The sequence below is a fragment of the Colossoma macropomum genome, unplaced genomic scaffold, assembly GCF_904425465.1.
Source record: "Colossoma macropomum unplaced genomic scaffold, Colossoma_macropomum, whole genome shotgun sequence".
Lineage (NCBI taxonomy): Eukaryota > Metazoa > Chordata > Actinopteri > Characiformes > Serrasalmidae > Colossoma > Colossoma macropomum.
This window is the reverse complement of record NW_023494785.1, coordinates 16,447,717-16,460,677: the sequence shown is the minus strand read 5'-3', so window position 1 is coordinate 16,460,677 and position 12,961 is coordinate 16,447,717. Positions and strand designations below refer to the sequence as shown.

The 12,961-nt window shown below is 38.6% G+C and overlaps 1 protein-coding gene across 1 annotated transcript; it reads left to right on the top strand.

Moving 5' to 3' along the window:
- The first annotated feature begins 235 nt into the window (after positions 1-235).
- On the top strand, positions 236-12,939 carry kel (Kell metallo-endopeptidase (Kell blood group)). Its single transcript, XM_036584623.1, has 18 exons — positions 236-762; positions 1,221-1,377; positions 3,128-3,451; positions 4,928-5,055; positions 5,208-5,366; positions 5,956-6,027; positions 6,222-6,410; positions 6,535-6,695; positions 6,833-6,950; positions 7,043-7,138; positions 7,660-7,758; positions 8,590-8,667; positions 8,782-8,885; positions 9,194-9,283; positions 9,475-9,542; positions 10,736-10,896; positions 11,258-11,347; positions 12,082-12,939. Exons 1-18 carry the CDS (start codon positions 736-738, stop codon positions 12,226-12,228), a joined length of 2,268 nt encoding a protein of 755 aa, XP_036440516.1. The 5' UTR covers positions 236-735; the 3' UTR covers positions 12,229-12,939.
- The last annotated feature ends 22 nt before the right edge of the window (positions 12,940-12,961 follow it).

The window sequence follows — 12,961 nt, the reverse complement described above, 5'->3', positions numbered from 1 at the left end:
ATTTCTAACTGCCACTTGTACTTCCTTCTAAACATTGTCTACTATGTCGCTCTTCTACTCTTAACTCTTTCTAAACGTCTTTGGCATAAAGCACTCACTGAACGTGCTCGTTCCCATGCAGTGTGTGACGTAGTGTGTCACCCCTCAGACGTCTCCTCTCCTTTTATCAGCTCACACCAGCCTCACATTTCACTGATAACACAGAGTGTCGACGTATGTGTGTGTGTGAGAGAGAGAGAGTGGTTTAGTACAGCAAGACTCGAAAAGATCTACTCTGCAAAAAGGTAAAAAATAATAACCCTTGACTTGGTAAATTGTGTCCTGTAACTGCAAATTGTGGAACTTGCGGTGGCCACTGCAGCAAGTTTGTGCAGGTCTTTTTCAGATGAGTGGATACTTCATCCAAGTCAAGTCGAAACTGCTCAGGCACACATTATTCACATACAAACACTCACAAGGTCTGAGAAGACAGCCAGATGGTGTGAGGAAGTGAGAGAGAAAAGAAAAAACAGAGAGGGCTCTCTGGGAAGGGGCCAGGTCATTGGACTTTATCAGCATATGAAGGAGGGAGCAGAGAGGGTGATGAGGAAAGATAGTGGGCGGTCGACTGTGAGGCTGACGGAAGGAGAGATAGAGAAAAGGAGGATTCTGACGAAAGGAAGAGAGAGCGCAGATGTCAGCGGGACCCTGATGGAGAAGGAATTCTGATGTTAGAAAGCTTTTGAAAAGAACAAGATGGATCAAAACTCATCAGTTCTGCAGGTACAGCTTATCAATAGACATATATTCCATCCATGAATACACTTTTGTGCTAACAATAACAAGAAATAGCTTCTTTGCGAGTAGTTTTTCACTTCCTCTAGCAGATGCAAACCACTGCTTTAAGCTTGAGGGTTTGGCAAATGAAGTATCTAAAGTCTTCTAAGAAACTCTGTTACAGAAGGTTGTTTATATGTTCATATGTGCTAAACTATTCACAAAACTCTGCAATGTTTCATGTAGAAGTGTTTTCATAAGTGCTGAATTCCTCACACTATGACCATTACAATCTGTATTTAATTACAATGAGAAACAAAACAATCCATCATTCTGATGAGCATGCATTTTCAGCTCTAATACTCTTCATAACAGACAGCGTCTCAACAGGTCCTTTGAATGGGCAAAAACAATTAAGCATAGAACAAAACAAAATACTTTACCAACTCTTGGTGCCTCTTCAGGTGACTCTCCAGATTTCACAAGAACAGCCTGTCTCTGAAGAACCAAAGTCATTGGTCAGAAGACTGTGGTTTCAGCTCCTATTGGTCCTTTTTGTCTCCTCCCTCATCGGCGCAGTGATAGGGCTGGGGTGCTATTCCCACTGGAAGACCAATCAAGGTAACAAGATGGTGTAATGCAGGGGTCACCAATCTTATCCAAGTAGGGCAGGTGTGGCTGCAGGTTTTCAGTCTAATCAAGCAGAGGCACTCCTAATTCTACTTCGGTCAATCAGCTGATCTCAGTTTTCAAACAACTGAGAAGTCCTATGAGGTGAACTTCTGCTTAGCTGGAATGAAAATCTGCATAGAAAGAGTCCTCTGTGAAATGCCATAAGAGCTGCAACCTTTCAATGAATTCTTTAGATCAGTGTTGGCCTTGAGGCCCACTGCCCTGCACAATTTAGAGTTTCACCTGCTGTTAACATAACTGATCAACTAATCAGCTCATCATAGCCTTACAAAGTTAAAGTAAGAGTGTTAAAGCACAGAAAACGCTTAAATGTGCAGGACGGTGGGCCTCCAGGACCAGGGTTGGGAAACGCTGCTTTAAAGAACCATTTTTTACATGACATGTGTGAGTTTAAAGAACCTTTTTAAAGTTTAAAAAGCTCCATATGATGTCCTCAGTACCGAGACTGGATACTTTAAAAACAAACAAATTTTTGTTATCAAACATTCTCTATTACATAATAAATAACATATTACATGTATATATTTTTTATTTTCTAGGAAACATATAATTCAGTGTCCAGTATACTGGACATTTGGACGCATGAATTGTGAGAGTTTTTGAAAGATTAACATATCTATTATCACCAACATAACAAGACACAAAGCAGGCACTGAACATTTCCTGTTTCATGGATCATACATCATAAGAATAAACAAAGAAGCTTTTTAACACAAAGTATAAACACTGATTTGCATGAATGTATCTAAAACGAACAATAGGCTGAAGCAATCAAGGTCACTGAAGAAAAAAATCTGAAAATATTACATTAACTACATTGATTTAGGTGTAATATTACACATATCACAAACATTTTATATTCTACACCAGTGTCATAGACAGACATAATGTTTCTGAGGTTTTTGTTTGGGTCTGTTATCCTGATGATAATAAATTTGTTCATTTTTCAAAATTTCACTAGCCTATTTTCCTATGTCCAGTATATTGAAATCTCTTAAAAACATTATTATCACCAAATGCATAGACCATCATCTACTGTCACAACAAAAGCTCTTTTTACAGAGCTACAACACCTGGAAAAAACAAGGACCCTTAAGTTGGAATTGAATGTCATGTAAAGGTTTTTAAAGCATACTAAATGCTCTTAACACTCACAAATCACTTATTCTGGCATGATTGTTTAGTGATATTATAAAAGTTGTTCTTCTATGGCATTGCTCAAAGAACCTTTTGTGGCACCTTCATTTTTAATAGACTGGTGTAATGCAACGGTTGTCAAACCGTTGCATTTTTGAGGCCCCAGATGGTCCATGTTTGTCCCAGCTCTCAACATTCAGCAAGCAAAAAATCGTCTGGGAGGCTCCGAGGACCAATCTGAGAACCCACCTATAAAAACATTATGGTTGACTGCTGGACAATGCTGGTGTACTGGCTGATTGTCAGTTGCTGGTTGATCAATATGTTAGATAAGCATTTCTCCCCTTTTTATTTTTACATAGTTACTGAACAGTTAAACTGCATTGTTTTCAAATTTATACTTGTGATTTTGCTGTGTGTAGCCTTTCATTCCTATCTATGTTTAAAATCGTTTCCTTCATTCATTCTGGAAATCCTCCTTAATCCCAAGTTTTAATCTTTTTTAATTTTATTTGTCCCCCTCTCCCTCCTCTTTCTCCAGGCCCTGTTCCCTGTCTCTCTCCAGCATGTCTGAGAGTAGCAGAACGTTTCTCTGCTGTCATGGATCCTTTTTCTCAACCTTGCGATTACTTCCTGTTTACCTGTGGAGCAGAGACCACGACCCTCAGCAGAGGGAGGCAGCGGGGAAAGGTCTTCTCTCACAACATAACCACAGGACAGGACAAGAGGAGGTGGACAGGCAGAGGAGGAGGAGGAGGAGGAAGAATAGACAGAGAATCAGAAACTAAAAGGGAGGGAGATGAAAAGCCTGAGAGGATACCAGACAGACACACAGCTTTGCTCCAGACAATAAAAGAGATCTTGGGTAAGACACGGGTGTTTTTTTCTTTCACCATACAATACAGTCCTAAAACAGTGTTACCCACATTAATTGTGTTTAAATGGTAATGTCTTAAATCTAGTCTTGAGTGTACACCCTTAAAAATGTGCTAAAACAGGTTCATTGGAGCAGTGCATCAGAACCTTTCAGTAGCTGGTATTTTATAGGTTTTTCAGTAACATTCATAGCTGCATTTCCCTGAACTTACTAAGAGAGCAGAACATTAGTTCTGAAGCAACTGAACATTGGCTTCTATTATAAGTGTTTTTCAAGTTGAAAGTTTTTCCACTGAAATTATTGTCTATGGTAAACAATCATATGCTATGAATGCAACAGATTAGTTTGATTAGATTGAAAAAAAAAAAAAAACTAAATGAATGAAGCATTGAAAGGTTCTTTAGGGAACCAAAGGTGCTTCTTTTAGGGTTCACTGCAACAAACCCTTTGGGTTTCTCTTTGGGCATGTTATTGCCACATTTTTTAAGAGTAGTTTTTAAATAACCCTGTGATCTTCAACCTTAAATCAAAGACCATCCTTCACTGATTTAATTTCCAGTCAAAACTGCCATTAAATACAAGCTATTCATTTTCAGGAGATATTTCTGAGAAGATCAGATATAAGACAATCCACTTACATAAGACAACACAACACTATGAGGATGTGTAGCTGTCAGAAAGCTGTTACTGAAAAAAGCAGACAGACAACAAAGAAGAAAATTTACAAATCAGACAAAGAAGCTGCTGGTGTTCTCAGAACAAAATACTGACCACCTCAGAGTCCAGACATCACTGAATGTGTTTGGTATTTGGATTGTGAGAAGCAGAAACTGCAACTTTGGAAACTGTACTAAAGGCTAAGAATGGACACACTAAATACTGAAAAAGATGACATTATATGTAGATGTTGTAGCCTCTGTATAATCTTTTGTTAAATATGTGTTTTCTGCTGAAAAATGAATAACTTGTATTTAATGGCTGTTCTGAGTGGAAATTACTTAACTGAAGAATGGTCTCTGACATCTGCATATATTTAATACTAATTTAGAATACCTTTTGGAGTAGAGGTTCTCAGCTCTGGTCCTGGAGTGCAGAGTTGCACAGTAGTGATATCCCTCCTCAAACATACCAACTAAACCTGATAATTACTTGAATCAAATGTGTTTGAACAGGGAAACTGTGCAGGACTGTGGCCCTCCAGGACTGGAAATGAATACCCCTACACTAAATAATATTGTGTGTTAGTACTGAACCTACGATACATAATCAATCATGATCAGACTATCTTCTATTGAGGCTGAAGATTACAGCGTTGCTTAATATTGTGGTCAAGACTAGACTTAAACTCACCAGAACTTAACGACAGCAATTTTCACATGCAGAGTATCAATACTCTAACCTGCAAAGTGTATAATGAAATATGACACCTTTAACACTTGGTCTCTGTTATATGTGTGTGATCAGAGTCTCCTGTGAAGGATGTTACCATGAACAGTGCAAAGGAGAAAGCACAGAGGTTCTATAACAGCTGCATAGAATCTAAAACTGCAGAGAGTGGGAACTCAGAACGCTTCCTCTCACTCATTCAGCAGGTGCACAAACACACACAGACACATTATACAAGTGGTGAGCAAGAAAGTATTTTTATGTGAATCTGAACCTAAAAAATGTTGCATTGTTGATGGTGTACATTCTACCTAATTCAGAAGTGAATAAAGCTATAGTTCTTTGTCTGGCCCTGTAGCTCGGAGGCTGGGCTGTGTCTGGGAGATGGACTCAACCTAACTTTAACTCTACTCTGGCTCTGCTAATGGCACAGTACAACACCTTCCCCTTCTTCAACGTGTATGTGGGTTCTGACCAAAGGGAGGGTTGGACCAATGAAAGTGCGCGCTTCATCCAGGTACCTAACAATGGCCACACCTTGTTGTCTAAATGCAATAAGCTCAAACAATGTTAGTACTGTAACACTGTATTTTTTATAACACATTCATATGTAAGAAAAAAACAAACTGAACTATTTATCTTAAAATGTCAATATTTAAAATATCTCCAAAATCCAGATTTTGTTGACTGTTGGCTTTGCAAGGATGGTTTTACCTAATTTAGTTGTATGTTTAAATAATTAAAAGCTTATGTCTTATTATTAAATGTGTAATTAAGCTTACTTAATTGCCAATTTATCTAATTAAGCATGTTTAGTTATTTGAATATTTGTTAATTTCAGATTACCTGCTTAGGTTTTGTGAATCATGTTCAGATACCATGAAAATACATTTGTGCTACAGATCTGCAGTTTCACTTTACTCTTACAGTCTAGCTTTGAGGATTACATTATTCGCATAGCTGTGCATTATAATGTTACGGTCATATCAACCTTTGATATACTTAAAGACTTTCAGTCTCTTTAGCTCCTAGTCTTAGTCGTAGAGAGCACTGTATCCCTTCAGAGGTGTTGATCTGTTCAAACAGTATTACTGACATTTTCACAGATTGATCAACCAGATTTTCCATTCCCTATCGACTGGAACAGTAACGCGAACAGATCCATAATTAACCCAAAGGTAGGGCTGCGCATCCTTTAAGGCTTATGTATTTGACTTGTTTTGACAATGAAACTGAAACACTCTTATGTTCTAGATAAAAAAATATATATATATATATATATATATATATATAGGCTGCATGTAATTGAACTCAGTAACTGGTGGAATATCTCCATTACTGATATTATTCCTTTCTTTTTTCTTCTTCTCAGTCTTTGCGTCCATTCTTGTCGTCCTGTAGGCAGTTCTTGGCTCTGTTGGATGTTCCCTCCACTCTAATTACTCCGCACTGTGGCCTGTATGTGGCTCTGTGTTCAACTCTAGTTATAGCTACATCTCCTCTTCCCTACCGACTCAGCCAAAAACTCCTATACCATAGAATCACCATCCAAGAGTTACAAGTGAGTGTTTACTGTCACTTTGCACTCAAAAATGTTGTGTAATGTGTGTAAGCTTGGTGTGCATGTTTTGTTGAATTATAAGTCATTCAATCTTGAAGAGCGTTTACTCTCTTTTTTTCTGTAGCTGCTGGCACCCGCTATCGATTGGCTCTACTGTCTTCAGGCCATCTTTCATCCTCTTCCTATCAGCCAATCAGATATCGTTTTACTGCATAATCTTCCATACATCAAGTATATGTCCCAGACAATCAGCAATTGGAAACGTAACATTGATATGAAGGCCAGGTGAATGATACTTAATTTCAGCTCTATATCACTTATTTTCACATTTAACATTCTTCCACTTTAATACACATCTTAATAACCTTTTTCTATCTATGGCAATTAACATGCATGCATGGTCATGTGAAATTTGTTTGCAGTGATCCCCTTCATACGTACATGCTCCTGACTCTTCTGCAAAAACTGATCCCTGCCCTGGACTCCAGATTCACCCAGATCATGAAAAACTTCTCTATAGCTAGTGGCTGCAGAGAAGAGGTATGCCTGTTTGATCCTCATCTTCCACAATATTTCTATTGTAAAAGAAATTCATTACTTGTGACGCCTTTTGTACTATCTGTTCACTTCAGGATGTCCCACGCTGGAGACACTGTGTTCTTCAGACAATGAAAGGCTTTGACACATTGCTCAGTCATGTGATAAAGGAACATTATGCCAATGAAGAGGTATGACTAGTAAGAACATGGATGGATGAATGGATGGATGGATGGGTGGGTAGGACAGTGGATGGATGATGGATGAATGGGGTAGGACAGTCTATAGATAATGGATGGATGGTGAATGGACGGATGGATAGATGGATGAGTGGGTGGAATTACGGAAGTATGGATGGATAGATGGATGGTTAGATGGAAATGGAAGGTTGGATGGATGGACGATTGACTAGAGTAATGGGTAGAAGAGCAGATGGATGGATGGAGGGATGGATGGACTGGTTGGTCAGCGGGTGGATGAATGGATGACTGAGTGGATAAGTGAATGAATGGGTGGACAGATGGACGGATGGACGACTGGATGGATGGGGCTGACAGTGACTGATTTATTGCATGGTTTGCATGATTTTCATTGCATCGAGGCTCTCAAAACAGCACCTTTTTAAGCCTATTCACAAAATATTTCTAATATGACATACAGTACAGTTAACAATGATTTACCATTGTGATTAACCATTCCCCCCATTTGCCAGGCTAAGGAGTTGGTGCATGATATTTACTCTACCTTCAAGACCAAAGTAGCGAACCTGAGCTGGAGGGATGAAGAAACACAACATTTTGTTTTGAATAAGGTAAAAGGTAAAACAGTAGTCAAACTTTGTAGTCTTCATGATCTGGTCATATGAATCTGATCACAGATGTGTGTGTACATGCACCCAATAACCTGATCATAACTGGATTTCTGCAGTTATGTGATTATTCAATCCTGCCTTCCGCCCAATGACCGCTGGGATAGACTCCAGCTCCCCCCATGACCCAGAAGGATAAGCGGTTTAGAAAATGTGTGTGTGATTATTCAAACGGTCATGTAAACAGCATACTCCGATTTCTTAGACCGGAATAAGGTCTAGAAATCCGATTAAGAAATCCAAGAAAAAGAGCTGGATTTTAGCTCAGTAATCGGATTTCTCAGTGCATGTATACTCCTTATTTCTTTCTGGTTTTTCAGTCTGCACATGTGCAAAAACAGACTGTGGTACCGGAAATAAATAAGCAGCATTTAGCACAGTGACACAGCTGGTAATAAAACACTTCAGGCGCGATGCTGAAACCAAATACATACTTGATGAAATTAAAGATTTATATACTCTTAATCTTCTACATGTTGTATGTTCATATTTTCAGGGAAAGTGACGATGTTTTTTTAATAAAAAAAGCCAAAGTTTGAGTGTTACGTCCCAGTTTACATCACATCTTCTTCTGTGAGTTTATTAGCTGGTTGCAAAGCAGAAATCTGATTTCTGCCTGACCTGGAGTTTTCCCATTATCTGATTAATAAATGTAAATGCATATAAACGCATAATAATAAATGTAAATGCATGTAAACGCATTGATCAGATCACTGAAAAATCGGATTACTAAGTGCACGTAAATGCATTTAGTTAGTTCTCTTTTTCTTTCAGGTTAAATCTCTCACTCCAAGACTCTCCATTAACACCGAGGTCCTCGATCCACTGACCCTCAACGAGTACTATGCAGAGGTACTAATGTGTTAAGAAATAAATAATATCCAGGCATTTAGTTTCATTCATAATATTTTTAAACATATATCACCAAAGGTGTGTAATATGAACAGTAACTCTCTCTTGGGCTAGGTGAATATGAATGAGAAGGACTATTTCTCTAACTACCTGCAGCTGCTTGTTCTTCAGCAAAGGAGGATGAGCAGAATATTCTCTCACACTGCTCAGAATGATGTGTGAGTCCTAAGTTTGTATATTAATGCTGCTAGATGAAAACCCTGAACTACTTTTTTTTTGTTCACGATTGACACCAAATGGCAGTTGGCCTGTACCTGTGAACATTTTATTATGAATGGACCAACCGTTTCTAAAATTACTTGCTTTGAAAAACTGTTACAGTACTGTAAATTGATATTACATTTTCCGTCTCTCATAAACGATATTAGGTTTTGTTATAACAGCTATAAAATATTTACTTGCTGTGTGATTTTTTCTGTATGGTGCAATGTGTTTCCTAAGACCCTTCACATCTGTCCTCGCTTAGGTTGTTCATCAGTCCATTTCTCTTTGGTAATGACATCATCTTCCCAGTTGGACTGTTTGTGTCTCCTCTGTTCCATTCCTCCTATCCAAGGTAGATACGTTAACACATACAGACCCACACACCCACTATAACATCCCAGTGTGCTAGTGTTTGTAACAAAAAGAAGTATCTTTAATGTTTGGTGGGGTAGCATTAAAGAGGGATTGTACACTATGATTAAGAATAGGACAAAGACAAAAATGATTGCGAAGCTGCTATGAGACCAAGAACCCATGTTTTAGAGCCATCAACTACGGAATTTTGGGATCCTTGATTGCAAAAGACCTTTTCCATCTGCTACTGCCTGATAGTATGTCACCCTGTTACTGTCTATACACTCACTGGCCACTTTGTGAGATACACCTACCTTAAATCCACTCTTATTGGGCCTCATTCACCCATATCTTCTTAAGTGTTTTCTTAAATTTCTTCTTGAGAAAGTTCCTAAGAAAAAGTCTACATCAGATTCATGACATGTTCTTAAAGCGCAGAATTGTTTGCAACTTTGTGCTCTTGAGTGTGTGTAGATTCTGTTCTTACCTAAGATTTAATCCCAAATAAGAAAACATTGGTGAATGTCAGAAACTTCGTAAAAATTGCGTAAGTGGATTTCAAGAAGTAATTTCTTCATAAGAACAGTTGGTGGATGAGGCCCATTGTCCATTAGCATTGAGGTGCGTTTTGAAATTCTACAATTACAGATTGTAATACAATTATTTCTCAGCACAGAGCAAGTATTATTTGGGTGGTGGATCATTCACAGCACTGCAGTGACACTGATGTGGTGGTGGTGTGTTAGTGTGTGTTGTGCTGTGCTGTGAGTGGATCAAACACAGCAGCGCTGCTGGAGGTTTTAAACACTGCGTCCTCTTTCTGCCCCTTTAGACACTCCTTGTTGGTCCACATCGTAGATGTGAAGTTAGGAGACAATAGCTCATCTGTCGCTGCAGTTTGTGGCTGTCTGTGATCCACTCTGTGCAGTATGTCACCACCATGTCAGTGTCACTGTAGAATGATTCACCACCCAAATAATGCCTACTCAGTGGTGGTCCTGTAGGAGGATTCTGACCACTGATGTACAAGATACAGAAAGGCTAATAAATTATGCAAAGAAACAGATGGACTACAATCTGTAATTGTAGAGCAGGCATAGGGAACTAAGAGCCAGAGTCCAGCATAGTTTGGTGTTTTCCCTGCTCTGACACCCCAACTAAATCTGGTAATTAACTGATGAGTTGTATCAGATCTGTTTGAGCAGGAAAATGCCCAAACTGTGCAGGAATCTATTCATCCAAGACTAGAGTTCCCCACCCCTGTTGTCTACAAAGTGCACCTATGTATTAAGTAACTTATATAAAGTAGTCTGTAAGTTAAGTATATGATCAAATTGACAATGAGTCCAGTAAAGTGGCCAGCGAATGTATATATGTGCAACTACACACCTGTGCATATATTCATACTTCATATCACCAACAGTTGTGATAGCAGCTATCTGTTTTGTAGTCCTCTCTCAATCAGACAGTTCAAGGCTGGAGAGTGAGTGTGTGTGGTCTTACTACATAAATGGGAGGGCAAGTGCAGGCATGTCTGGAACATCCTCCCTCTCTCAATCTCAGCAGAAGGAGGTGTGGGTGCAGTATTCAGCGCTACAGGTAGCACTACAGGTAAATGCACCTATTTTACTACTCTATTGTGGTCTTTACTTCATAGTCATGCTAAATAATTTTAGGCACACTACACAAACTCTAACCCTAAAGGACCACCATCCATATCACTGAACAGTGTAGTGCAGGGCTGTCAGAATGCAGTTCTGCAGGACATCGTGCTTCAGTTTACAGCACTGGCTGCAGGTCGTCAGCTAATGATCAAGCCCTTCATGAGCCATCTGTGCTGTAGCCCTACAGAAAACTGATTAGCGTTTTGCTAACTTTTAATAATCCCTGTTTTCTGATAATATTTCTAAGAATCTATTTTGTCTTCTGATTTATTTATTGTCTTTCTTCCTTCCTATTTTGTTTCTCTCAGGCATACCACAAGAGTTTGCAGAGGCGCTCAGCTGATACCTCTGTGTCTGGACTCTCTCACATTCATCTGTTTCTCTCCTCATTCATTCAGGTACAGTCCACACCAATCAGCCCCCACCAACTAAAGGAGAACATAATTTAAGTGTTGAGATGTAAACATTTAGAGTGGTTTGATGTGAAATGGTGCATTGTAGAGAAACATACTGATTCAAATTTGCTTTACAATGGTGGTGGATAGAAACCAGGTAGTGTGATGTGTAGAATGCATTTTATGCAATTTAACCTTTTTTTTTTTTACTATCCCAAATGACCAGTAAACCTGCATGTGTCTTCTAAGCTTTTATATATACTGTTTCTAATGGTAAAATAGAAAATCAAAAAAAAAAAGAAAAATGTTTCTTGGGGTATTATTTTTCCGTACTCTGCATGTCCCTCTGGACCAAAACATTTTAAACAATACACTTTAGCCCAAAATGTTATTTCAAAACTATCATAAAATAATGCCTCAGGCTTCAGACAAAGTATTAAAAGCTATTTTCCCCAATAGTTTAGAAGCATTAAATACTAAGACATCTGGTTCCTATCATCACCACTGTAAACAACTCTGACCCTGAGGTTTTTCTAGAATGGCATGTTTCAAATCAAACCACTCAATGACTTTGTTTAGATGTGAAATCTAATTAAGCAGAAATTTTGAAAGACTGGTGCAGTACCCATTTAAACGTCATGTTAACATATCAGTCTATGCTTTGCCCAAAACACAGTGTTAACCAGCTAAACCTCATGCTTTTTTTTGGTAATTCTGATACAATTCTTTCTTCATAGGCAAGCTGTGGCTCTGAGCCCTATCGTGCATTTATGCCTTTTGAACCCTCCTTCCTGGTGACTGTCCTGTGTAGGAACTCTGACCTCTGTCCCAAACCATTGATCTGTGAGGTTAAATCTCAGGGACAGCTTCCTGAGGGGTGTTAAAGCCAAGCCACATCATGGCTGTAAAGTGGACTGAACTGCTATCAGCAACATCAGAGAGAATGAAAAATGCTGCTCAGAAGTCTTTCAACCTTTGGATGCATTAAGGATGCTGCTGTAGACCTTACATCAAGGCTGTTACAGCAAACTCAGAAGTGCAAAACCAACAAAAAATTGTAGAACTCAGTTTTTGGGGTTTTTTACTATTTTGTAAAAATAACAGAACGTTTAGAGCTGCTAAATGCATCTCGGATTTCAGCGTTGTCTACCACAAGGCTTTTATAAACTTCATAAACTGTAGGCCAGTATTTTCTGACTAACGACTGTGTCATTTACACTCCAGATGTAAGTGTGGACTGATCTGATGGAACTTTATGGGTCTGTGTACCTTTGGTCATTCGATTTTCATTTCAAAAACCAATATTGAAAAATGGGAAAATGACTCGATTCTCATTATTGGTTCTGTTATTGTCAGTGGAAAAATCAAGGAATAGCTTTGTTTTATAGCTTCACAAACTACGCATAAAATTTAAACAACAAAAAAACAAAAATGAAATAAGGGGGTCATATTTTATTCATCCAAATTTAAAATTCCCTATCACTTTAAATAAACATGCACGTGACACGTATGGTCGCAGAACACACACACAGTGAAAAATGACACGAAAAAGGACAGGAAAGATTAGGCATGGGTGTTAGATAGAACCAAAAGTTTAAAAAAAAAACAAAAACAAAA